This window comes from Ovis canadensis, chromosome 1 (assembly GCF_042477335.2).
Source record: "Ovis canadensis isolate MfBH-ARS-UI-01 breed Bighorn chromosome 1, ARS-UI_OviCan_v2, whole genome shotgun sequence".
NCBI classification, from domain to species: domain Eukaryota; kingdom Metazoa; phylum Chordata; class Mammalia; order Artiodactyla; family Bovidae; genus Ovis; species Ovis canadensis.
This window is the reverse complement of record NC_091245.1, coordinates 87188588-87214630: the sequence shown is the minus strand read 5'-3', so window position 1 is coordinate 87214630 and position 26043 is coordinate 87188588. Positions and strand designations below refer to the sequence as shown.

At 61.2% G+C, this 26043-nt stretch overlaps 1 protein-coding gene across 2 annotated transcripts; it reads right to left on the bottom strand.

The window, feature by feature from the left end:
- Positions 1 to 494: 494 nt before the first annotated feature.
- On the bottom strand, positions 495 to 25557 carry CELSR2 (cadherin EGF LAG seven-pass G-type receptor 2). 2 transcript variants are annotated; one of them, XM_069573655.1, is made up of 34 exons: positions 22183 to 25557; positions 16739 to 17386; positions 14607 to 14829; positions 14068 to 14183; positions 13805 to 13893; positions 13249 to 13406; positions 12738 to 12901; positions 12463 to 12588; positions 11928 to 12094; positions 11374 to 11661; positions 11114 to 11288; positions 10724 to 10865; positions 10444 to 10564; positions 9841 to 10024; positions 9563 to 9664; positions 8779 to 8873; positions 8326 to 8535; positions 7661 to 7844; positions 7439 to 7567; positions 7172 to 7352; positions 6619 to 6786; positions 6414 to 6540; positions 6108 to 6308; positions 5618 to 5792; positions 5175 to 5287; positions 4944 to 5023; positions 4730 to 4856; positions 4496 to 4618; positions 3778 to 3905; positions 3447 to 3535; positions 3140 to 3334; positions 2835 to 3005; positions 2479 to 2713; positions 495 to 2038 (listed from the first exon to the last, which is right to left on the bottom strand). In XM_069573655.1, exons 1-34 carry the CDS (start codon positions 25481 to 25483, stop codon positions 2017 to 2019), a joined length of 8757 nt encoding a protein of 2918 aa, XP_069429756.1. In that variant the 5' UTR covers positions 25484 to 25557; the 3' UTR covers positions 495 to 2016. The 2 variants fall into 2 exon arrangements, with proteins under 2 accessions (XP_069429756.1, XP_069429757.1); XM_069573656.1 differs by having other exon boundaries at positions 495 to 1778; positions 22183 to 25556.
- Between the last annotated feature and the right edge of the window lie 486 nt (positions 25558 to 26043).

Here is a 26043-nt window from a genome sequence, read left to right as displayed (position 1 = left end):
AACACAAAACTTGGGAACACGAGTGATGTGGCAGAGTATACAGCTGGCTAGAGTATGAATAGTTGCTCTATTTCCGATGTGGAGAAACACAAGACGGCCCAGAGGAGTGAAGTCAGGAGGTACCTAGTCACTGAGCAGCCTCTTAACTCAGCAGCCTCTTAACTCAGCCCTCCCTACCTCCTGAATTCTGCTCCCAGAACAGGACTCAGCTGGAATCCTGCCTGCTCTGTGCAGCCTTTCCAGCCATACAAGTCCCTCCTGTCCTGGTGAAAACCATACTTGCCCTGCTACCAGTCGCATCTTCCTTGGAAATGCCAGGACATGGGCTCAGTACTGATGAGGCTACTCAGGGGCAGCCCGCTGCTACAAGTGTCGGTAGAGGATATCTGAGTCCCCTGACCTGGGCCCTCCCAGGGCCCTGCCTGCTCTTGTTTTCCAGAGACCAGGCCTATCCCTTCTGGAAGGACAGGGCCGCGCACAGAAGGACACAGTGATGGTGCTCAGCCCGCACGGAACTAGTTTATTCAGTAGTACGGTGAAATGAAAAAACAAAACACAAAATGCTACCATATTTACAGTAACAATCAAACTGTACAATCAGATGGTTAGTATCAAGTTAGCATCCAGCATCTTTGTATTTTTTTAAGTCAAGTCATCAGTAGTAAAAACCAGTTAAGTTTTTAACCTTTTGTAGGAATTGCCGAGGGGAGAGGCCAAGGGGGAGAATCCATGGCAGAAAAACCAGAAACCAGCCTTACAAATGAGAAATAGAAATATTTTCTCTATTCAGAGCCTCTTTTTCTGGCCACCTGCTCCAGAGGAAAGTTGGTGACAAGTCTGGAATACATGTTTAGTGTAAATGGTGACTCCAGTGAATAGCAGCTGGCAAAACCAAGGAGGAAGAGGAGAGGTGGGGAGATGACAGCCTGGAGCAAGGGTGAGGGCCTTAGGCCCCCTTGCCAGGACTGCTGGGTACACACCCAACCTGTGATGGCCATGTCAGACCCCCTGGGACTGGACCCATCCCAACACAACAAGCAAATAAATTAAAAATATATATTAACTCTCTCTTCGCAGGGAGCTGGGTGGTGAGGGGGAGAAAAAGGAACAGGACTTGGTCTTTTGAAGAAGAGAGCCAATTCCAAGAAGGAGATAAAAATAGAACATGTCTCAGAGGCCACAGCAGGTCAGTGGGATTTGTCTGGTCCCGGAGGAGGGAGAGTGGACAGCAGCGACCCGACTCCCGTCAGTCTTCCTCCTCCCTGTCCCACCCACACAATAGCAAAGAAGCGCAACTTAACACGTGACTGGCCTTCCCCAGCACGGGGCAGGCAGGGAAATGAAGCACTTTTGGGTCAGCGAACTGAGCAAACACCCGGGCTGCAGCACGCGGCCGGAGTCCAGGAAAAGGAGAGGGGCAGGGGTGGCCCGGCCGCCGCCCAGGGGCGCGGGTTCCCCTCAGAATGTGTTCATGCAGCATTTGGGGGTCCGGGGGCTCCGAGTCCTTCTGCCCCCTCTCCGGACAGGGCTTTTTGCAGTTCCTGGAGGTGGCAGCACGGGCAGGGTGAGGAGCGCCCTCCATCCTGCCACCCTTGCCGCGCTGAGGCCCACCCGGTGCAGCCCACAGGGCACGATGCCCTGGGTGCATGTGGCTTCGTCCTTTCCTTTTGGTGATGGCAGACGAGGGGCAGGCCCCCCAAGAGTCCCTCTCCTCCCAGAGGCACAGCAGATGGGAAACTGAGGAGAGGCTGGGAGAGCATCCTGGGGGGTCCTAGCCTCTTAGGGGAGGGAAAGGGGAGTCAGTTTCCAGCGTATAAAAAAAATTAATCCCTGAAGTCATGAAGAGTGGAGATCCTTTTTTAAATCTTTTTTTTTTTTCCTCTTTTCTGAAAAACTTTGTCTTGGAGATGTTGGCCCCAGGGGTCCAAAGTGCAGTGAGGGGGATGATGGGGAAGGGAGTTGGCACTAGATGGCCTGGGGTGGGGTGGGTGCCCCTCCCGGCAAGGCCCAGGCTCCTCAGATGGACGTTTCGTCGCTGCTGCAGGCAGGCAGGCGGGGGAGCAGGGGCAGGATAAAGCACAAGACAGGAGTGGGGGCATGAGTGCAGCTGGGGAAGGTAAGGGAGCCTCAGGGTGTAGGAACCACGGCCCAGGGTTAATGCAGGAAGTTAAAGAAGAGAAATCTGGAGAGGCAGGAAAGCAAAGTGACAGACAAGGCAGACAGAGGGTTAGTCAGAGCAGAGGAGGCAGGGAGCAGCTTTCCCCAAAGAAGGAAGCAGAAAAGCAACCCCAGCCCCCTGCCCTCCCCAACTCTACCCGACGCCGGGCTGGGCCGACCCCGTGGGGCACCATGTCTGTGGGCACGTGGCCCGAAGGGCCCCGGACCACAGTCTGCTGCCAACCAAGGTGGCCTGGGGGAGGTCTGGAGGCAGGGCCTCGGCGGGGCTGCACCCTGATCCGCCCACCCAGCCACACTCACTCAGAGCCTGAGGAGTCCTCATCCACTGTGCCCGCCTTGATGCTCATGGCAATGGGCATGACCCCATTCAGCTGCTCCTGGAGACTCTGCCGGGGGGGAGGGCGGGGAGGGGGCCCACCCCGGCTGCCCTCGCTGGCTGAGGAGCCCCGGGAAGACGTGGTGCCTTGCTCGGGGGGTAGCCGGAGGAGACTGCTCTTCTCACTGATGGTGGGCAGACACTTCTTCTTGAGGATGCCTGCGGGCCAGAGGGTGGGCTCCATGAAGGGCAGGTGGAAGGAGCACGCCCGCTGGCCACAGGCTGGTGTGAGGCGGGGGGCTGCTGATGGGGAGCATGCAGCTGCGCACACCCCACTCACCTTTGTGAGGCTGGGCAGAAGGGCCTGGAAGCGGGCCCAGGGAGCCCTCCCAAGTCAGGGCATCTCCATTCTCTCGTGGCCGCTCCTCAGAGGCCCCGTTGCCACAGCCTTCCTTTGCTGTGGTCCCAAAGTCTCCTGGCCAGGGGACCTTCCCAGGCCCCAGGCCCCCATCTGGTGGACAGAGGAAGTAGATAAGGCCCAGAGAAGGCAGTCAGGAGAATCACCACCTTAGTCTCACCTCCCAGAAATCCCAGCCCCTCTGCCCTCCCACTGCCCCCAGAGGCCACAGCCCTGCACTGGCCCACCCTTAGGGGTACTGTGCAGGGGCAGTCTCTCGGCCCCAGGCCCCAGCAGGCTGTCCCAGCCTGGTTCTCCAGGGAAGGCTGCCTCCCTCTCCTCTTCCTCTTCCTCCTCCTCGCTGTCTGATGAGTGGGTAGATGCATAGGAGCCGCTCTGGTCATCCTCCAGGGACAGGTCACTGTCGGAATCTGTGTCTGGGTCTAGCAGGTGGGGGAGAGATCACGACAGCTCATCCGCCACCGCCCACCCTCAGTAAAAGCCGGGTGGCTGGGCCTCCACCCGCCACTGGCCATCAGGAGATTCCGTCCTCACCATGCTGCTGGTTTTGACCTTCCAGGAACAGGCCACCGGGGTCCCCCAGGCCAGGGGGCCCTTGGCCGGGGTTCAGCGTGGACTCCTCCCTAAGAAGACAAGACACCCTGGTGGCATCTGCCTGGTCCTCACCTGTGTCTCATTCTCTTGTCTGTCCTGGGTTTTCCCGTTCCTGTCCCATGTCCCTCACCACTTCTAGGTTCAAGCTGCCACCGTGTCAGCCACGGTGTGTGCTACCCAACTCCTAGCTGCCCGGCCTGGGTCTAGCAGGCCTGGTGCCCTTCCTCGCTCCCCAGCCCGCCACCCCCCACCCCACCTCGCCAGGCCTCACCTCAGCAAGAAGGGGATGTAGCTGGGCTGACTCTTGCCAGAGCGGCTGGCACTGTGCAGGGAGCCGGCTGAGTCTCCATAGGGCTGGTACAGCCTTCCATCCCCGTAGGGGCTGGGGCAGTTGTAGGACTAAGTGGGAAACAGGTCAGTATGTTGGGGAGTGGGACGGGGTGGCCCCAGGCTGGGAAGTGGAAGGGCTGAGGGAGCTTGCCCTAAATTCTCCCCACCGTGTGCCAAGGACTGGAGAGAGGGGCACCACGCCCCTGCTGCCCCCATTTCAGGGCCTGGTGGCAGCTGCAGCTCTGCCATAGCTGAGCCAGTTCTATGTCTCCCAGATACCCTGGACTCGGCTGTCTAATAGGGGTTGTTAGCAAAAGACGGCCCTCCTGAGAGCATCCTGGGAGACACAGATTTACCAAGACACACAAGAGACTCTCAGGTGTGGGGCATTTATGACCGATTACCTGTCTTGGTCACATTCTCCCATGCTCCACTCCCATCTCTCTCAACTCAGCACCCCCTCCCCACCCCCAACCATGCCCCCTCCTCCCAGGCCACACATACCATCTCACCACCCCTTCTTCCTTTCAGGAAAGGATGTAAGGATGGAGAAAAAGTGGGACAAAAAGCACAGAGAATGGTCTCCTTGGGCCTCCTGCCTCTCCCCTGCCTCATACTCCCCATGACCCCTCCACCTCCTGGACCCCCGGCTCCCTCACCGAGGTCAGGGTGGACTTGGTGGTCAGAGCAGGGTCAGGGCTGGGCTTGCGGCTGCAGGCAAACTTGAGTGCTTTCCGGACCTCCTTGCTAAGCACCACGTAGGAGAGGAAGATGAAGGGGCCCTGACAGGCAGGAAGCAGCAACTGTAAGTGCTGATTAACGGACCTCCTAGTCACGCTCCCGGCCACACAGAACTCCAGCGGCCTCCCACGGGGCAGGGCCCGGGCCGGTACCTGGACACAATTGGAGGCAGCGAAGAGGTAGTGGAAGAGGAGGGTGTCGCTGTTGACAGACAGCAGTGCCAGCAGCCACGTGGCGCTCAGCAGCAGTAGGACGGCGAAGGAGGGCCGCAGCCCCGAGCTGGGGACAGGGGCGCTGTGAGTCTGGCTGCAGGGCCTCCCACGCTGGTGCCCACCCACCGCCCAGGCACCCCCAGCCCATACTCACACAGGGCCTTTCTTCTCAAAGCCCTGCCGCTGGGCAGCACAGGAAGCCCGGGCCGCCAGGATGTACAGGAAGACACTCATCTGGCAGGGGAGGAGGGGGTGTGAGGGGGGATCGTCAGGACACAGACGGCTTCCATCCCACCCCCAGGGACACCTCCACCATTCCTCAAGGGGAGCATGAGTTCACGCTCAGCCTGCTCCGCCCCACCCCCAGGCACTCTCTAGCATTTACCGAGACCGCAAAGGCCACGGGGCCGGTGAAACTCCATATGAGTGTGTCGTAGATGGAGAGCCAGCAGAAGTCGGGGTTCCCATAGCCCTCCGGGTCCAGGCCCACAGCTAGACCTGGGAGGGCGGTGACAGCGGCGGGGAGGGGTGGTCAAGGGACTTGGGAATCAGTCAAGCGGACAAGTGGGCTCCAAGGGCCAGGTGCAGGGGAGGAAGGGTTCTGTCCACCCTCTGTCCATGCCATCCTCTCCAGCCTAGGGGACCCTCTCCCTGGGTGGGGCTCCCAGGCACCGAGTTAAATGAGAGGGACGCTTGTGGAGAACTTGGCCCGGAGCATAGGGATGTGGGGCCTCCAGGCCTGGGATGTACACGGGAGAAGGTGGCATAAAGGTGCACCAAGGCCCTAGGGATGTAGACCTCAAGACCCGGGCTGGGGGCGGGGGGTACCTGTGATGAAGGCAGGCACACCCCAGCCCAGCATGTAGTAGAATCGCATGGGGCCGGCGTTGACATCGCGCACCTCGGTGAGCGCCCGGTACAGGTGCAAGGCCTCCAGCAGAGCCCAGGAGAAGGCGCAGAGGTACAGGAAGTGCAGCAGGATGGCAATGACTGTGCAGGCAAACTGAGGGCCAGGCCGCGCCCGGTCAGTGCCCAGGCCACACCCAGGCTGTGGGCTCTGCTCTCACCAGACTGGAGAGGAGGGCCTGGGTGCTGGACGCTGCTCCAGCGGGGAGTCTGGGCCACAGGAAGGTACCTCTATGGTGCGCCGGGGAACCAGGGGGAGCTGGAGCGGCGCAAGCCATGCGCTAGGCCCCAGGCTAGCTCTTTACCCCTCAGGGCTGCAGAAGCAGGGATTGAGGGGAACGCCGGGGAGGACTGATGTGGGACCATGAGAGCGGGGGACTCTGGGGGTTTCTGGTGAGGAGGAACATCTTACAGGGAGGTCAGCCTGGTTGATTCCCAGGAGGAAGACCAGCTGAGCCAGGCCCAGGGCGGCTGTCAGGTTCCGCCGGATGCCATGCTGGTTGGAGCGCAGCGTGCGCAGGACAGCAAGGAAGAGGAAAGTGAGCAGGAGGGCAGCCAGGGTGACCCCGAGGGCCACGTATGTCAGCGTCTTCAGTGGCAGGATCTCCCCATTCTGTAGGGGGCCCGGGTGGCAGAGAAACAGGGAGATTAGGAAGGGCAGGGTCTGAGCACCCAGTCCAGAGCCCTGGGCTCCCACCCCTAGCCCTGCGGGCCCAACCTCGCGCCGAGACACATCCATGAGCACGGCGAAGCTCGTCATGTGGTTGCACTGGCAGCTGACGTGGCTCTCGTTGCGGAAGACGACTTCACAGCCTCGGGCTGACCAGCCACCAGTGCCACTGACCCTGTGTGAGGGAGGCAGGGTCAGGAGACAGGAGGGGGTGGTGCACTGGGGCCTGGGGCACAGGGCAGTGCAGGCTCACAGGATCGAGTGGTTCCAGAAGACACAGATGGGTTTGGTGCGCTCCTCGGTCTCCAGCAGCCGGAACTGCACCGTGACGGGCTTGTCCAAAGCACGGGGCAGGAGCTCCTCGTCGTCATGGACGCTGATGCTCACCACAGGTGTGTTGATGACGGGGCGTTTGGGAACTCTGGCCAGGCAGGCACACAGTCACCACAGTATTCGTGTGAGTGGCATGCGCACATACTAAGTCGCTTTAGTCATGCCCGACTCTGTACGACTCTGTACGACTCTGTAGCCTGCCAGGCTCCTCTGTCCATGGGATTCTCCAGGCAAGACTACCGGAGTGGGTGGCCATGCCCTCCTCCAGGGGACCTTCTCAACCCAGGGATGGAACCCGCATCTCTTATGTCTCCTGCATCAGCAGGTGGGTTCTTTACCACTAGCGCCACCTGGGAAGCCCTGTGTGACTGGAGGACCCTTCTTATCTCTCTGAGATGCTGCCACCCCTGGTCCCTCTCTGTGGCTCCCCCACTGACTGGCACCCCCACCCACTCGTCTCCCCGGCCGCTCACCTCAGGCTGCGCTTGTCCGGGTCGTAGTTATGGGGCAGCAGCCCGGCCAGGGTGCGGTAGATGATGACGCTGGCCACCGCCTCACCCTGGCTCAGCTCCGGGTGCCGCCGCTGCCGCCGAGCCAGCTCCTCCAGCTCCTGGGGCTCTCCGGGGCCCGCGGGTCTGACCACAGGGAGTGTTTCTGGGATCGGGACATTGTCTACTCAGCTGGGTCCTTCACAGACACCCCAGCCTGGCCCCCTGACCCACCCCTCGGCCCCCACTGACCTCTGAAGACAGACTCAGGCAGGATGACCGTCGTCTCCAGGTCTGGGGGCCGCTCCCCCCGCAGTGCCTCATAGCGGGGCAGCTTGGCCCCAGCGAAGCTCCCCTTGTCCAAGCGAACGACAGAGATGACTATGGAGAGGGCACAGGTCAGACCCTAGGTGAGGAGGGCAGGCCCCTGGCGTGGCCCTGCACACACCCTCTCCGGCCCGCCGGCAGCCTCACCGATGTTGGGTGTGACGATGGTGAAGGGGCTCAGGTAGGTGTGCCGCATGTTCTGGGCCAGAGCGCTGGCATAGGCCTCGTAGTGCTGCAGCAACCAGGCAGTGCCACCCTCCGTCTGCTGGATCAGCTCCCAGTGCCGCTTGTTGGCTGCATCCAGGAGGGCGCTGCCCACGCGCAGCAGATTCTAGAGTGGGCACATTCACAGCAGGCTGTGCCCACAGCCTCACTCCTCGTCCCCACCAGCCCATCCTAGACCAGCCCTGCCCCGCCCCCCACCATGCCCTGCCCACTAACCCTTCCTCCTCTGTCTCTAACAGCTTCCCAGGGCCTGTGCCTATGCCCACACAGATTATCTGATGCGGGTTCCTCCCTGTCCTGGGCCAGTGGGGAGGGCCCTTCCTCTGGTGAGCCTGGTCAGACCGGGTCTTCATACAAACATTATTCTCTATGGATACCCTGCGTTAAGAAGGGTCGGGAAGAGGTGCTCTAAATGACCGATGTGCTGGGCCATGCCTCAGGGGGTCTCATGGAGGCCTCATGCCGGCTGGGAGCTCCCTAAAAGCAGAGAGAGGAGTGCCCCAGACTCTGCCCCGAAGTTACCAGGAGCCGGCTCACTCACCATGACCTCCTCCCACCCCACCTTCCCTGCCCACTCTGAGCCCCACCTCGGTGAAGTGCACGTCCTGTGTGGCGGACAGCCCAAAGCCTCGCTGGGCACTCTCGTGGGCCAGCAGCCGCGTGGCCAGCTGGTAGGCCACCTTGACGTCACTGCCAAAGTAGCCAGCCGTGTGTTGGGTAGCATTGCGCAGGAGCAGGGCCAGCCGCTGGGAGCGCCCGGAATCCAGGCCTGACTCGTTTCTCTGCAGCCGCTCAGCCTGGGACCAAGACAGGCAGGGGGGTCAGCACAGGAAGGGGACAGCAAGGTTCCCAGAGGGGAGAACTGGAACTCCAGAGTAAAAGGACTCGGGAAGGGGAGAGGCAGCCTCTGGGCAGGGGCCCCCGGAAGGCAGGAGCTGGAGTTGTCGGAGTCCCCTTTCTCAAAACTGGAAAGGCGGGCAAGTCATCCTGGGTGAAGACGGGGTAAGGGGCAAGGAGATGGAGAGGAGACGTTCACTTACAAATCCCTTCAGCTCTGAGAAGGTGACCGATGTGCAGTTGAAGAGGTTTGGGGGAAGCCACCCTCTGTGCTCATCACAGTGGCGCACAGCAGTCCCTGGGGGAAGGCAGCCAGGAGGGCAGGCCTCAGGGAGAGACCTCGCTGAGTTCTGCCAGGGCCAGCCCCCGTGAACCAGAGACAGGAGACTAGCAGACAAGGGCCCTGCTGTCCGGTGCCCCAGCGTGTGCGGAGCCCCAGAGCCAAAACCTCTGCGAGATCAACCCACAGGAGGGCTGCAGGAGTGCGGGGCATGTGGCCTCCCTGAGCCCCCGGACTCGGCTGCCCTACTCCGGCCACCACCTTGAACTTTCTGCCACACACTCTGCTTCTGATCTCTGCTCATGGTCAATCCAAGGGCCAGAGCCAGCCTGCATCCTGCAGCTCCCCTGGGACAGCAGCCCATGCGCCCTGCTCCCCAGGCCGTCTCTCTGGTGGCATAACTCCAGTACGAGGTGGTGAGTTGAGGATAGCAACCTGTGACTCATCTCTGAACCTCTAGTACCCAGTCCTGTGCCAGGCATGCTGCAGGTTTTCAGCACTTTTGTTACGAGTCCAAAATGTAGACACCTTTCATCTAGGCAAACTTGGAAGCACAGGAGCATTGAGCCAAGGAAGCATGGGACATGGAATCCCCCAGACCTGGAGGCCAGAAGTTGGGGGTCGCGGGATCTACAGCCAGGGACTGACCCCACTCTACTGACAAAGGCCAAGTTCTCTGTTTCATGTTCCGGGCCTCCAGCACCTACCGAAGGAGCCTTTGGGACAGGGGGCAGCGGCAGGCAGCCCAAAGCGGGTACGGGGCCACCAGATCCCAGCCTCGATGGCCCTCGGGCAGCTGTCGTAATTCACTGCAAGGAAGCGCACCATCACTCAGGAGCAGTTGTCCCCCTACAGCGATGGCCGGGCTCCCCAGCCCTCCCAAGGCAGCCTCAGGTCTGCAACCCGTCCCGGCTCCTGGCCTCCCTGGGACACTGGGGCCTGGCACACAGTGGGGAGGGCCACCCACCCATCTAGAGAGCCCTACCTTCACAGCCGTTGGTGGTAACCTCAGCAAAAGGGTTGTCACAGCGATCACACTGGCGCCCAATGACGCCTGGCTTGCATGGACACTGGCCCTCCTCAGGGTCACAGACTCGGGACAGAGAGCCCGTGGGGTAGCAGTCACATAGGAGGCAGGCGGGGCTGCCAGGGGGCCGGTAGTGGTTCTCCTGAGAGGGAGAAGGGACACAGGGTTGCTGGCTCAAGCTCTCTTCCCTGGGTGCTCACGGATCCTCTCACTTTGGCCCCTCTGGAGAGAGGTTCCCTGACCCCAAAGAATGGTACATTCAAAGTATTTATTAACTGGTCATGATTTGGAGTTTAACCCACCAGTGAGACACCAATCAATTAGAATGGGCTGCAAACAACCAGTACAGCTGGCCCGGAGCTCACTGATTAAGTCCTGGCCCCCTCCGCACCCCAAGACACACAAGGACAAATAGCCACTGGCCCGCCCCAGTGGATCAAAGGCACGTAGCCCTCAGCGCTCTGTGGGGAGGCTTCTTCCACTGCCCACCCTCCCAAGGGCCCAGGAAGTACAGAACAGCAGCCGAGGCAGCGCTGTGCAGGCTTGGGTCGGGGCAGTCACCTTGCAGCGGCACTCGCCACTTGTCTTGTTGCAGTCTGGATCGAAGCCTTTGCTGACATCGCAGTTGCACGGGCCGCATGTGGGGTGTCCCCACCAGCCTCGGGGACAAGGTTGGTCAATCCTGCAGAGAAGGGACCAGGGAGGAATGAGCTCCTTCAGCCACGCTGTAGCCATGTGTGGCCCTTCCTACCCCAGCCATGGCCCAGCCAGGCTCCCAGGGCTCTGAGGGACACAGTGGGCATCGGCAGTGGCCCCAGCTGCCTGCACGGATCCACATTACCTGGTTTCACAGTATGGCCCAAGGTAACTGGGGGGACACTCGCAGGTATAGCCATGGGGAGCACTGGGCTTTCGGGTACACATGGACTGATGCTCGCATGGGTTCAGGTCACACACATTAGTGCAGTTGTCACCATAGTAACCTGGGACCAACCAGAAGGACAAGAGAGACTCAGTCCCCACCTTCCCCTGGCATTTTCTTCAAAGCTGCCTTCATTCACCTCCTTCTGTTCTGAGCAGCTATACCAGTTGGCTGTGGCTCTGCAGTGCAGGATGAGAGGCTCAGAGGGGTGAGGTGACTAGCCCCAGGTCACATGGCAAAGCCAGAATGAGCCCCCGCCCCTGCTCCACACCTGCTGACTTGTCCCATTTCCCTGGACCCCTGGCCTACCTGGATCACAGCTGCACGAATAGCTGTCCCAGTCGTCACTGCAGTAGCTATTGGCAGGACATGGGTTTGAGTCACAGGGGTCTGGCAGGCTGCAGCCTGGCTCCACGTTGATGCTCTCCCCATGGCTGGGATCCAGACTGCTGATGCCCTCAGGCGTCTCACTGACCCGAACACCCTGGGAGGGAGAGGATAGTGGTGTTGGCCCTTTGTGGAATGGGCTTCTCAGTGTTGGCGGTGAGAAAGCAGAGCAGGAGGCTTACCTGCAAACAGCCCCGGAAGCCTCGGGCCACACCACTGGCCGGCCCTGGAACACCCCCGACGGTAATGTTGCTCAGGTGTAGCCCGTGCAGCCGGGGGCCCAGGTTGCCCTCTGCCCACTGCTGCCCATAGTCAAAGGACAGGATGGCGTGGCCAGGGCCTCCACTGGCTCCCAACGCCAGCTGTGCATGGTGCCAGTCACCATCATTGGCCCGGCCTGGCTCCAGCTGGAGAGACGAGGCCTGGAGCCCTGTGCCCTCCACGCTCAGCACCAAGCGGCCCTCCCGAAGCTGGCACCAGAAGAAAAGAGGGTCAGCAGACTGCCTTGACCAGCTCATCTTCCAGCCCACTGTCCTTCCTGGACCACCAAACCCATCCTGCTGCCCAGCTGAGGCCAGGGAGGAAAAGGCATTATTTCCTGTGGGCCCGAGAGATGGCAGCAGTGATCCACCAAAGGAACCCAGCTGCCTTTTCTCTCCTGGGAAAGACCCCGCCCAGCCAGCTCTGACCAATAACCCATGCCAGGGCCCGCCGGCCCCACCCTTCCCTGCATCACCTGCAGAGTGATGGTGCTGCGCCCCCTGGTGACAGCCTGGAGCAGGACGCCGTCGGCCTGGCGTGTGCGAAACATGAGGCTGAGGTGCCAGGGCTGGGAGATGGGCAGTGAGAGGCCATGCCAGGCCAGCAGGCTGCTGCCCAGGAAGCGCTGCGGGTTGGCCATCTCTGGGCAGGCAGATAGAGGCAGACTCTGAGGGGCGGAGTGGCCGAGTGCCCCAGGGGGTATGATGTTCAGCGGGGGTAGCGCAGTGGGAGGCAGGGTACTGCCCCTCCTAGTGCCCAGGCTCCCCAGCTGCCCCGCCCTCCAGAGCATCTACCTGCTCCGGGTCCACCCCACTCTGTGCCCAGGCCTGCCTGTGACTGGGCCCTTTGTCTCCCGTGCTAACCCTCTCAGGGCGCTGCCCAGACACGCTTTTCCACCCACAGCCAAGCTCAGCTGGGCCCTGCCCAGGGCCTGGCCCGACCCTGCTGGGGTTCCGAGCACTGCTGACAGCTCCCAGGCCCCAACCTCTGACAGCTGCCCCTATACCTACCCTGGGCACAGCTCTTGCCCCCAAAGCCCAGAGGGCACTCGCAGCTGAACGCATCCCACTGGTTCACACAGGTGCCCCCATTGTGGCAAGTGTTGCTGTCACACACGTTCTTCTTGGCAGGGCACCCTAGAGTGGAGAGAAGGGTGCTCAGGCAGAGGCTCCCGACAGAAGACCTGTGGCAGTGGCTAGAGGGGGCTCTGAGCCCCCCACTCCCAGGGGCCCCCACACCAGGCACACCCCACCTCTCTGCATTCAGCCTGCCCCGCCTCCCATACCAGGCATGGTGCCGTTGTTGGCAATGAAGTCAGCCATGTCGACGTGGCGGCTGTCCACCTGCAGGTCCCTCATGCAGCCCACAAACTGCCGGGTGCGGACAGGGAAGCTCTCAGGCAGGTCAGGCACCCCGCCCAGCAGCAGGGGCCCTGTCAGGTCCAGAGACCTGGCAGGTGGGGTGGGGGAGGCGGGGAAACAGCCAAGACATGAGGGTGAGTGGGGTGCTTCCAGCTCTTCCTTCTCCTAGGGGCCCTGCTGAGCAGCCAGGGGAAGGGAAGCCCCACCCTGGAGCTGCTCTATCAGACTGCTGCCCAAGGCTAGCTCGAATCCCCCAGACTTGCCGGCTCTGCCCCCACCCAGCCCCCGTGCAGAAGGCTGAGCAGGGGCAAAGGGAAGCCAGATGAGGGAAAGGAATTGGTTCCCATTTCAGGGCCCCCAAAGTCCCCCCTTACAGCCCTCCCTCCCTGTGTGGCTCCACACCTCGCTGCACCCCCAGCCCTCTCCCCTCCTTACTTCTTGCTGCCACCCTGAGTGCCCTGGGCAGCGCAGGAGTAGTTGCCCAGCATCGCTCCAAAGCGCAGGGCTACTCCTGTGTCACAGCCATCCACGGTCACCACAGCCACCTTCTGCTCGGATGGGCCCTGCGGGAGCCCCGTCTGACCCAAGAGTGGCTGTGGACAGGCAAGGGCAGAGAGGGGAAAGAGTGGGCCAGGGCCACTCATGGGCCAGCAGGCAGGAAAACGCCAGCACATACACACTCCCTTTGTGTACTGCTATACACGCATACACGTGTGGTATACACATGGACACATGCACACAGATGTGTGCTCACATGACCATTTACCTTCCTCAATGTCCACTTGCGTTTGTACCTAGCAGAACAGGAAGTGTCTGTACCACCTAGCAGGATGGGAATGCCCAGCGAAGCAGCAAGTTCCACCCCTCCCTTCCTCCCCGTTCAGCCAGACATACCACAACCAGCCCCCAGCAAGGCAGTGCCACCCAGGTCTGGGAGAGCATCTGAGCCCAGGACAGGACCCTCTCCCCCTGTGACCCCTCCCATACCCACCTTATTGTAGTACTTCAGATGCACCGTGTGCCACTGGCCGTCACTGACCCCTCCGGGCACGAAGGGGGACACGGTGGTGGTCGACTCCCCTGAGGAAAGGACCCAGGTGAGCTGAGACACCAGCTGAGGGCTGGGAATGGGGACAGGGCACTCGTTGTTGGGCTGCGCCCAGGTTTGGCTGGGAGAGTGTGTGACTCGGGGTCAAGGGCGGGGAGGCACAGGGACTCCAGGAGATGGGCGAGGATGCGGGGCCGCGGGATCACCTGCAGAGAAGGTGAGCTGGACCTGCTCCTGGATCACCTCGAGGGCCACGAAGTCATGCTTCTCGTTGAAGCGCCCGTTGTACAGCAGCAGCCCATCACGCTCCTTGGTGGCAAACCTGAGTGGGAGTAAGGGAGGGGGCAGGGAATGGGGCACCCACCTGGATGCCCGCACCCCAGCCACCTAACCAGCCCTGGTCCTACTCAGAAATCTCCTGAGGGCTGACTCCTGGGTGGAGGCTGTGGGCCACATGGCTAGAGCGTGGAAGATGAGCACAAACCAGGACTAGCGGCACGACCCTGGCATCCTGGCTCCCACCCTTGAGGGTGCGTTGGGAGGAGTATAGGTGGCCCTGGTGGGTGAGGGGCCTGCCAGGCAAGGGTACAGGGCAACTCAAAGTACAGGCCTGGCTCTGCCAACAACTCCTTCCCCCTCCCCCGCCCTGCCACACAGCATCACTGCCTGACTTCCCACCTCGTCCACAGAATAGGAGGCCCCCCAGGCTGTTCCCAGCCCCTATTCCAAGTGCCCAGGCACTCACGAGAGGGCCAGGGTGAAGTGGAAGCGCTGGCGCAGGCCCCGGAAGGTGATGAAGGAACGGGCAGGGAAGCTGCGTGTGGTCACCTGGCAGAAGGGCTTCTCGAAGTCTCCGGATGGGCAGTCGCACTTGAAGCCGCCCACCAGCAGGTTGACACAGGTGCCCCCGTTCTTGCAGACACCTGGGGTGCAGCGGCCCGAGCGGGCACTCACTTCGCAGTGCTCACCTGGACAAGAAGTCAGGCAGGTGAGCACCAGGTGTCTGGGAAACTGGGACTCCTTTGCACCCAGTGATCCCTCTGTGGTCTCCCATGACTGCTATGACACTCCGCATCCCTCCAGCATCCCCACATCCTCTCACGTGCTCATCCCTCTGAGCTCTGTGAAACCCTGGCTCCTCTGATGCCCTGCTTGGTGCACTGGGCATCCTTACCACAGTCCCATATATTGCTGTCCTGCAAGTTCCCAGAGGCTCCCAGTCCCTTCCATGCCCCTGTTTGGGCCTTAAGAGCACAGGCCTGTGAGGTCCCTGATCACAAGGTCTGAGTCCTAGTGGCCTTTGGTGTGAGGGTTACCCAGCAAGTATGGGGGTGTTCTGGCCCCATCAGGGGGCATGCCTGTGGAGGAGAGGGCCTGCAGGACAGCACAAGGGGTGGTAGCAACCCCCACCCCACACTGGCGCTTTTGTCCCTCACAGGCACCAAGATCAGCTTCCCTCCCTGGGGATGAGACCAGGCTTCCACTTGGATTTGTCGGAGTTATGGGATGGTGTGGGTGGGAAGCTGGGGACTCTCCAGAAACGGGCCAAGGGACTCCCGCCCAGAGCCCTCTTGTTCAGACTGAGGACCTCTGTGCACTTGAGAGATGCTGAGACAGTAGGGAACTGAGCCTTGGGAGCTGAAACGGAGGAGCTGAAAATTCCAACATCAGATGGCAAAATCCACCCTTTTCTCTCCCTCCCCATTCCCAGATTCTAGAGATAGGTTCTCAGCTCCAGTGCCTAGTGACTGGCTCTAGTTTCCATGGAAACTGTTGTTCGCCTACTCTAAGCACCCCCCTACCCCATCCTCTTGGACAAAGACTTCCCTCCCCTCCCCCAAGCCCACCCCTCTGCTCCCCCCTACCCACAGCAGCAGCTGAGAGGAGTCAAGTCTGGCAAGTTCTGGGCAGGAAGATGCAGCAGGGGAGGCAGCAAGGCTGGCCTACCACGGCTGGCGAAGAGCGTGGGCATGGCTCTGGGGGAGAGGGAGCAAGGCCTACGGCCCCTGGGAAGGAAAGGCATGGAGAGCCGGGGATTTCCTGAGGCAAAGCAGGAGGCTGCAGGGAGGGGTCCGGAGCACGAAGCAGAGGCAGCGAGATCCCAGGGAGAGTCTGGGGACAGGATGTGTAAAGACCCCTGGAGATAGGCCAACAGGCCTCTTGGTCAGGCCCTGCTTTACACACCTGAGCAAGGGTGGACTCCACGTCACGCAGATGATCTGAAAGTCCCCATCCCCACACCTGAACCCCACCAGTCTCCCCAGCTCTTCTGTGCCTCCCCTCAACACCTGGGGAGAAAAGCACCCGCTGCGGCTCTGAAAGGCAACTCACTCATCAGTTTGGAGAGTGGTATGTACTAGGCCCAGCCTCACCTCTAATCCAGGTGAGACCTGGGGCAAGTCACCTGATCTCACTCAGTATTTCCCTAAATCACAGCCAGCACTTCCCACAGGCCAGCTCTCTTGCCCATATTAAATTTAATTAATCCTCACAACCACCTTGTCATGGGAGTAGATTCATCACCCATTTAAAAATTCTACCCCACAGAGCGGTTAAGTAACTTGCCCAAGGTCACCCAGCCGCTCTTGACAAAGCTGGGATACAAATGCAAGCCGACTGGCCCCAGTGCCAGCCCTGACCTCAGTTACACCATCTGGGGGTGGGGGCGGGTTGGGGACAGAGAAACAAGGGTCCCCTCTTCCTTCCTCAACAGGTGATTGTGAAAGAGCAAGTGGGTCTTGTGAATGGCCATTGCACCCTGTGCATTCCCTCAGCAGAAAGAGGTTACCCGGTTCTTCCCTTGATTGTGCTGGCGCTGCAGGCTTCACCACCCCCAGGACCGCCCTCAGGCCTTCTCCTCCCTCCGCGAGGGCTCACCGGTGTAGCCGTCGCGGCAGAGGCAGGTGTAGCCGCCCTCGCGGCTGCGGCAGCGTCCGTGGGGGCCGCAGGGCCGTGAGTAGCAGAGGTCCACCTCGGTCTCGCAGTAGTCTCCGGTGAAGCCAGGCGGGCAGCGGCAGCGCAGTCCCCCCACCGGGTGGATGGGCCGGAAGAGCACGGAGGAGGAGGCGATGAAGGGCGCGGAAGAGTCAAAGCGGAGCACGGACACGCAGCGCATGTAGTTCTCGCAGGGCTCACGCAGGCAGATGTTGTCGTCGAAGGGCAGTACGCGCTGTGCCGAGATGGCAGTGAGCAGGCTGCGGTTGAGATACAGGCGCTCCTGCAGGTCCTCGGAGGGCAGGAAGGGTGGCCCGCCCCCGGGCCCCGGCGGCTGGCCCACCGACAGGCTCACGTTGAGGATGTGGCTGCCGGGGGCATCGGTGTCCCGCTGCACGTTGAAGATCACCACGTGGTCTGGGGGTGTGGCCAGCGTGGCGGCCACAGCCTGGATGAAGAGACCCAGTAGGGGCGACAGGAAGCGCTCGGGCGACATGTCTTCCAGTCGCAGCGTGATGCTGTGCGTGAGCATCTCGTCGGTGATGATGGTGACGCGCAGGGAGCACTGAGCGGTCACGCTGTGCACGCCGTCTGTGGGGAGGCCAGATGGTCAGCACCCAGGGAGGCAGGGGTCCCAAGCCATAAATCTGGCTCCGGGTACGAGCACCCGGAGGAGGGCATGAGTGTGGGCTGGAACCCTGCTCGCACACTCCTGCACTGCCCAGTTGCCAAGAAAGGCTCTTTTCTAACTGGCATAAAAGAGCCCTTAGGACACTGTGTGCCTCACCTGAGAGAGAGTCACTCCAGGAGGGCTCAGCCCCCAGCAGCACTCAGGGGGATTGATTTCCAGAAGTTCTGTTTGCATACTTTCCAGAAACCTTCTGCTGCAAAGCGTGTGTGTGCATTAATTGCTGGGTCCTGTCAACTCTTTGCAACTCCATAGACTGTAGCCCACGAGGCTCCCCTGTCCGTGGGATTTCCTAGGCAAGAATACTGGAGTGGGTTGCCCTTCTCTTCTCCAGAGGATCTTCCCCACCCAGGGATTGAACCCAGGACTACTGCATTGCAGGTGGATTCTTGGTGGTCTGAGCCACCAGGGAAGCCCGTTGGAAAGCATGGACACATCTTTTAATGTTTGTGCATCTTTCCCTGCCCCAAGCCACGGATGGGTCTGCTCCCTTATATCAATACCAGACCAGGTGCTTCCCGGCACGAGAATCTTATTTTGCCTTTTTCTTACCTCCCTAGAGGGCCCAGAGCACCATGAGAGACCCACAAATATAATCCTCCTGCCCTCTCAGCCTCTATATCTCAACACCTCTACAAACCTGACTCTGGCTGTGTTCCCCCTCCCCCATTGCAGTAGAGAATGGAGGGTGAACTGGGTCAGTGGGCCACCCAGTCCCCCTCCCACTAAGCCCCGTGGCTGCTTGGGCACAGGCCCGCTATCCCCATGGCAACGTCCCACACAAAGCATTCTTCCCGCCCAACTCTCTGAGTTGCTGAGGGTAGCCTGGGGGGCCCTACCCCAGGAAATCTAGCTGAGCCACCTTACCAGTGGCAGCACCACCCACTGCCCTGATGTTGTGGGGTTCTGGGGGCCAGAGATAGAAAGGCCTGGGTAGCTCTCCACCCTGAGCCCCAGACAGAGCCCCACTGAGCTGACGTCTCCTGGCCTAGACCTCCAGCTACTCATCACCCACTTGGCTCATGGCATTAAATCCAGTGCCTGCCACACCCCCGGGCCACACACTCACTTATAAACAGCTAAGTACTAACACTCTGGTGTCTCACCCCACCCACACACGCTAAGCCCAGAAATACTGGGCACACCTGAGTGCTCAAACACATAGCAATGGACTGTATTCAGCTCAAAATGAAAGCTGGAGGCCAAGCGGTGAGGGAAATGGCCTGGTTGGGCTATAAGCGATATTCTTATTGTTTAGTTACTACAATGTTCTACGCATAGTAAGTGTTCAGTCAGATGGTCATGAGAATCTATTTGATCTCCATAATGAAGAAATGGTCTTTAAAACACTGCAGGGAGGCCCAAGTAGTTATTTAAAAGGACATCCTAGCAAGAATGAGGCAGGAGGTAGTGTTTCTCGGGTGGGACAGAGGTAGGAGAGGGCTTCCACAGTGGCTCAGTTGGTGAAGAATCCACCTGTAATGCACAAAATGAGGGTTTGATCCCTGGGTTGGGAAGATCCTCTGGAGAAGAGCATGTCAACCCACTCCAGGATTCTTGCCTGGAGAATCCCATGGACAGAGGAGCCTGGCAGGCTACAGTCCATAGGGTCGAAAAGATTTGGACATGATTAGCAACCAAGCACGCACGCGCACACTCCTGGGTGTACGAAAGGGATCTGGGAATAGATTCTTCTGCTTCTATGTCATAGCACCTTGAGGTAGCTGACTGCGCCAGCAACTAGGAAGGCTGAAGCCAGACATACATCTGAGCCGTGTCCTCGGCCCCCTGCCCACCTGCCCTCCAGCCTCACTGCTTGAGAATGTGAGGCTCGCCTGCTCTCACCAGCAAGCCTGTTGTCATCACTCACCTCTGCTCCTCCTTTTCTTGACTGCTGCTAAACAAAATGTTCCTTCCTACCTGGACTATCCAGCCACCAGCCCACACTCCTCCTAGTTTCCTAGCCCGCCCTAAACTCACCTTTTCCAGGGAGCCTGCCCAGATTTATGACCTCAGGCTCTACTTTCCTCCCTCTTTCAGAGCCCCCTGCACTTAGTTCTGGAGCCAGCCCAGGGCCCTTGTGTACCTGGTGCCCAGTGATTCCTTGGTGTGAGAGTCCCTCTGGGCAGGAAGGAGCCCAGAGTCCACAGAGTCCTCCTAACTGACCAGGGAGGGGCGGGGCAGGCAAGAGAAACCTCTCCACTGTCAGCCCTGGGAACGTGCACCCCTCCCGGTGTTGCCCCCCTGCCGGCCCAGGCCCCGCCTGCACCCCTCACCCAGGGTGTCCGCTGCTTCCCATCTGGCCCACCATCTGTGGCCACCTGCCCCTTCTGCTATTGTCCCCATCCCAGCAGTCAATGGACCGCTCTCTCCTTCCTCTTTGTTCCTTTCTCCTGCCTTGACCTGGGTCACCCTTCAGGTGCAAAGGCAACGGTGGGAACCGGGGTGGGGGGTGCACAGCCTGAGCCATCCTCCTGGGCAGAAGAGGGTGGGGATGGGCCCTGACCCCAGGAAACACCCTCTGTGACAAGAACCTCGCCTGCCACACCTAGGAAAGTGCCAAGTCCCAGACTGGGGCAGAATTAGAGGCCAAGCCGCCCTTGCCCTGGCAGATGCACTAGTGGGAGTCATGGGCCATGAGCGGGCACTGCTGTGTGTCCAGGCAGGGTTGGGAAGAGGCAGAGTTAGGAGAATTTGGGCCTCGGGAGAGCCCCCCGGCCCATGCTAAGGCAGCTGAAGTCCCAGGGAACAAGAGAGGGGGAAATCGGAGAGGCAAAAACACAGAGACCAAACAGGGGAAGACAAAGGCCCAGGAAAAGAGCCAGCAGTGGAGAAAGTGGGGAAGGAGGAGAGTCACACTGGAGATGGGGAGAGGACCACAGAGGAGACAGTGCAGAAAGGCCCCCAAGGGCAGACGCGGGAAAGAAAGAAGAGACAAAGAGCAAGAGAGGGAAACAAAGGGCAGCAGGAGCTGATCCCCCTCGCCCCAGCCGCCCCGGACTTTGGGGTTGCCGTGGTGACTGCCTCCAAGGGTCAGGGCTGAGGGGAAAGGGTGGGGTTGGGCTGGAGGGCCAGCCAAGGCCTCCCCATCTATTCTAGGGGAGCCGAAGTCTGGGGCTCTGCATGGGTAGGAGTGTGAAGGCTGGGTGGGGCCTCCTCTGCCCACGTCCCTCGGTCACCTAGGGTGGACTGGGGGAGGCAGGAGGGAGAGGCCCTTCCCCTCCAGCCCTCCCCACTGCTTCCCAGCACAGAGAAGGACACGAGATAGCAGAGCTCCAGCCCCCACCACCTCCCCCTAGAGAGGAACTGAAGCTTCCAGAGGCACAGAGCCTGTCCATGACCTCTAAAAGCTCACGCGCCCTGGCTCCAATGGCCACCTGAGGATTGGGGAGGGGGGTTGTCTGTCCCAGAAGGACTATGAATGAGGAGGGGGCTGAAGCCACGCCCTGTGTCTTGCACGCCTCACTCCTCTCCTACCCCGGACTCCTTGGGGTGGAAGTGAGGCTCGCCAGGCGGCTCTTTCTCCCCTCTCTGATGTGCCTAAGTGAGGGTGCCCTGACCCACCCATCCCCAGGCACAGCTAACAGTTAGTGCTCACGAGGGCCGCAGCTGTTCCCAGGCCCAGGGAAGGGGCTCGGCTCCTTGCTGCCGCTGTTGTCCACTCCCTGCTCCCGACAGAAGAGACAGAATGCTGCCCACCCTCCCCCCCACCCCCTGACTCTCCTCCCCCAGCCCTTCTGTCCAGGAGTCTGCAGGCTGAGCGCTTGGCCAAGCAGCTGGAATGCCCGGCCTGGGTCCCGGCCAGGCTCCCACGCCCCAGGATTCTGTTCCCCTGCCGCTGGATCTGGGGGCTCTGCCTTCAGAGGCCACTAGCGCCCTGGCTCATCATGGTCCCCACAGCCCATCCCCTGAGCCCAGGCTCTCATGGGCCGTGGGAAGGCCTGGCGTCTAAGAACAGCCGCGGGGAGGCAGGGAGCCCAGGAGTGCCATGGCCTGCCCCCGGCTCCGCTGCGGCCCCTCCCCCAAGCCGGACCCCGAACCACCACCTCTGACAGTGGGGTCTGTTTGGACAGAGACAATGAGCTCCGGCCTCACTTCCTGTGGGAGCTCTGAAGGGGGAAGCCAGGCCAGGCTCTTTCTGCCTGGAGGGAAAAGAATGTCCTAGACAAAGTCCCCCTCAGCTGGTCTGTGGCTCAGCCGGGAACCAGAAGGGGCCCAACCGCAGGGTCCTGACCCCATGGGGGCAACTCTGTGCCCCGACAGCCTCGGCTCTGTCCGAGGCTGTGTGAGATCACAGGGACGTGCCGGCGGGCGGGCGGGCGGCTGGCGGGTGTGAAGGGGTGGCTCGCTGCTCTGGGCCACAATCCCCTCCATCCCGCCCCAGCTCTCTTAGACCCCAGAGCCTTTTTCCACAATTCTCAGCAGCCACAGAGAAGACAGCCTCATGACATTTCCCCACCACGTCACAGGCTGGTAGGCAGAGGGCAGCCGACTGAAGCAGCCCGGCCCAGCCTGGGGTGGCAGGCAGGGCCCACACAGCTGCCAGGATTCCTTGGGCTCTGTCCCCAGCTGCTTTGCACCCCTCAAACGCTAGCCAGTCCCAGGTAGAGAGATGGGTCAGCAGTTCCTCCTCAGGAGGCCGCCCAGGCCCTCCCCCAAGGGCCAACTCTATCCCAGTGTTGCCGGGGCCCTTCCTTACCCGACACCAGCACGCTCATGACAGCCTCCAGAGGTCGGTTGTTGTCCAGTGCCCGACTCAGCCTCAGCTCGCCAGTGGACGCGTTGAGGAGGACCAGGCTGAGTTCATTCCCGCGCTCAAAGCTGTAAGTCAGGCTGTCTGAGATGTCAGGGTCGTGGGCAGGCACCCGGCCGATGGCACCCCCTGGGAAGCTGCTTGATCGGTTGGTGACATAGTTGTTGAAGAGGATCTCGAAGTTGCCCAGCACTGGTGGGTTGTCATTGCGGTCAAGCAGGCGGACGTGCACTGTAGCTCGGCTCACCAGCGGAGCTGACGTGGCCTGGATGACCAGGACATATTCAGGCCGGTCCTCATAATCCAAGTCCACCAGAGCGGTCAACTCTCCGGAGAAGATGTCCAGTTGGAAGACCTCAGGGATGTTGCCCTCCACGATCTGGTACATGATCTGAGCATTGGTGCCTTCATCAGGGTCAGTGGCTGTGACCCGGGCCACCGCCAGCCCAATGGGACTGTTCTCTTCCACAAATACATCAAACTCATCCTGCTCAAACACAGGTGGGTTATCATTTACATCCAACACTGTGACTGTCACGTCCATGGGCGTGCGGGCTGGAGGCATCCCCTTGTCCACTGCGTATGCCCGCAAGACGTACTGGGCCACATTCTCACGATCCAGCCTCCGCAGTGTTCTCACAATGCCTGATGTGGACTCTACGATAAAGTCCCCGTCTCCATCATTGCCTCCTTGGAAGGTGTAGAAGACCCTGCCATTAAGGCCGGAGTCACGATCAGTGGCTGAGATCTGCAGAACGCTGGTGAAGGGGGGCACGTCCTCGTAGACACTGCCCTGGTAGGAGTCCCGCAGAAACTGAGGGGCGTTGTCATTCACGTCATTCACCAGGATCTCCAGGTAGGTGGTGTCGGACTTCTGGGGAATGCCATTGTCCCGGGCAGTGATGGCCAGGGTGTAGGACACCTGGTCCTCATAGTCCAGCTCAGCCTGGGTCGTGACGGCCCCTGTGTCCGCATCGATGCGGAACTGGGGGATGCTGTCCTCCATAAAGTAGGTGATGCGGGCATTCTCACCCGTGTCCTCATCTGTGGCGCTGATGAGCACCACTGTGGTGCCTGCTGGCCGGTCCTCATTAATATTCACCGTGTAGTGGGAGCTCTGAAAGACAGGGCGGTGGGTATTGGCATCAGTGACGTTCACGACCACTTGTGCCGTGTCCTGCCTCGTGCCATCGGAGGCAGTAACAGCCAGCACATACTGCCGCTCAAGTTTGTAGTCCAATGGCAGGGCGAGGGACACCAGCCCCCCACCGCTCTGGCTGGTGATGGAGAAGCGGTTTCGGGTATTGCCACTGGTGATCTGGTAGGTGATGACACTGTGGGCATCTCGGTCCACGGCCGACACCGTCACCACGCTGGTGCCCACAGCTGCATCCTCATTGAGCCGCACCGTGTACTCGGGTTGGGTGAAGGTTGGGTTGTTGTCGTTGACATCCAGGATGGTCACGCTGACACTGGCCGAGGCAGTGAGTGCTGGGGTGCCGTGGTCGCGGGCTTCTACTCCAAAGCTGTAGAAATCAACCTCTTCCCGGTCCAGCTCAGCTGCCACAGAGATCCAGCCTGTGCCATTGTTGATGGTGAAGGGAAAGTCGTGTCCAACCCCTGCAAGGCGGTATTCTAAGCGAGCATTGTCACCCGCATCAGCATCAATGGCCTGGACATGGAGGACCAGGTAGCCTAAGGGGACACTCTCCAGAACAGTAGCCTGGAAGGGGGTGCTGACGAAGATGGGAGCATTGTCATTGATATCCAAGACCTGCACTGTCACCAAGCCGGAGACGTTGGAGAGAGGGGGCCGGCCACCGTCCTGTGCCCGAACCCGTAGGGTATATTCCTTGGTCGTCTCATAGTCAAGAGGGCTCACCACGTCCAGAGCCCCAGTCTGGGCATCTAAGTAAAACTGTCCCCGTGCGTTGCCACTCATGATGCTGTAGTGCACCAGAGCATTGCTGCCCTTGTCTCTATCTGAGGCTGTGACCCGGAGGACCGGGGCTCCTGGGGCCACATCCTCCCGCACCTGGACCACGTAGCGCTTCTCACTAAACTGGGGGGCATTGTCATTATCATCCTCCACCGACAGGAAAATGGCAGCTGTGGCAGTCCGTGGACCAGGGTCCCGACCCTGGTCACTCGCTTCGACCGTCAACTGGTAGGATTCCACCTCTTCCCGATCCACGGGGCCTCGGGTTCGGATGACACCAGAGCGAGGGTCAATCTCAAAGACTTCAGAGGGGCTGCCCCCAGACCCTTCCACCAGCCGGTATAGAATATTGGCATTGGGAGGGGCGTCACCATCTGTGGCTCTGACGGTAAGCACCTCATAGCCGACTTCCAGGTTTTCCCTGAGGCTCTCCTTGTACTCCTGCTGCTCAAACACAGGGTCGTGATCATTGGTGTCAGTCACCAAGATGGTGAGCGTGGCCAGGGCACTGCGTCGGGGCATGCCGTGGTCCTGCGCCGTGACCCTGAAGACGTGCGTGCTCTTGGTCTCACGATCCAGCTCCTCGGCTGTGGTGACTGCACCAGTGATCGGGTCCAGAGAGAAGAAGTGGTTGGAGCGGCTATCGAAGAGGGCATCCATAGTGTACTCCAGTCGACCTGCCTCGCCCTCATCTGGGTCGATGGCCCGCAGAGATGCCACAGGAGTACCTGCTGGCTGGTTCTCCGGCACTGTGGCCTGGTAGCTGGGGGGCTGAAACTGGGGGGCGGTATTCACGTTCCTCTTCCGACGTCCACCCATGGACTCTTCTGCTAAGCTGTCCCCTGCCCTGAAACCTAGGGCCTGCACCAGCTTACAGGACTGGCATCTCAGCCGTGGGGCTTTTAAGCACAGGTGCTCATGGGGCAGGGTGAGCTTGCCCTGCGGGGAAAGGTGGCCTCCTATGCCCAGAAGACGACAGCTCCAGGGGCAGCCTTCCGGCGCTGGTGGCAGGGGGATGTGGGCCCCGGATTCTGGACACCAGACCCTCAGACCATCATGGTGAGGGACCAGGTGACCAGTCAGTTCCGTCCCCGCATCCCTGCAGCGGCTGGTGTAGAGCCAGAGGTTCGAGGATGAAGCTGGACAGAGCCAGCCCACGGGAGAGCAGGCCCCCGAGGAGCCGCGTCCGCCGGGCCCCAGGGAGCGACAGGGCCCCACTTGGTCTCCCAGTAGTGGCGGCAGCAGCAGCAGTAGCAGCAGCGGCGGCAGCGGTGTTGGAAGTGGGGCACGGGCCGCCGGGCCCCGCATCTCTCCCCCTTCCCGGCCGGCCGGGTCAACGGCGGCCGCGGCTCCTCCTCCCGCTCTTGCGGACCCCGCCGCGCCTCATGCCCGGGCTGGGGCGCCAGTCCCCGGGGGCTACTTTTGCGCCCCGCGGGGCCTGCTCCTTGATGCCTCACCGGAGCCCGGCGCTGCCCGCTCCCACGCGCCCCGGCTCCCACCGATCCCTAAGTCGGGCCCGCGCCGGGTCACCCAGACCACCACGGGCTGGCGCCGCGCTTCCACTAGCACACCCGGCTCTCGCCACCTGCGCCCGCGGCGCCCGCGGGGCCCGCGCGCCCTTGGCCCTGCCGCTCCGAGATCCTCTGAGTGCCCCTCGCCCCCGCGGGATAGACCACCTGCTCTCCCGGAGCTGAGCCCCCGGACCACGGCCCGGCCCCGGGAGCTTCCGACGGCCCCCCCGCCGGCCGCTCGTGCCCCGCGTCCCCGCCGCCGCAGCTGCTATCGCCGCGGCCCCGAGCCCAGCCCCACGCTCCCTCGCTTCCCTGGCGGGCGGGCGAGCTCTGCAGAGCGGCCGCGGCGGCGGCGGC

What these genes read in the sequence shown, in the direction of transcription:
- CELSR2 (XM_069573655.1), bottom strand. Translation starts at nt 25,483, where the DNA reads ATGCGGGGCCCGGCGGCCCGTGCCCCACTTCCAACACCGCTGCCGCCG. An exon ending in GCAGCACCATCACTCTGCAG is followed by an intron (nt 11,662 to 11,927) that starts GTGATGCAGGGA and finishes TTCTGGTGCCAG; the next exon opens with CTTCGGGAGGGCCGCTTGGT. An exon ending in GGGCCATACTGTGAAACCAG is followed by an intron (nt 10,565 to 10,723) that starts GTAATGTGGATC and finishes CCTTCTCTGCAG; the next exon opens with GATTGACCAACCTTGTCCCC.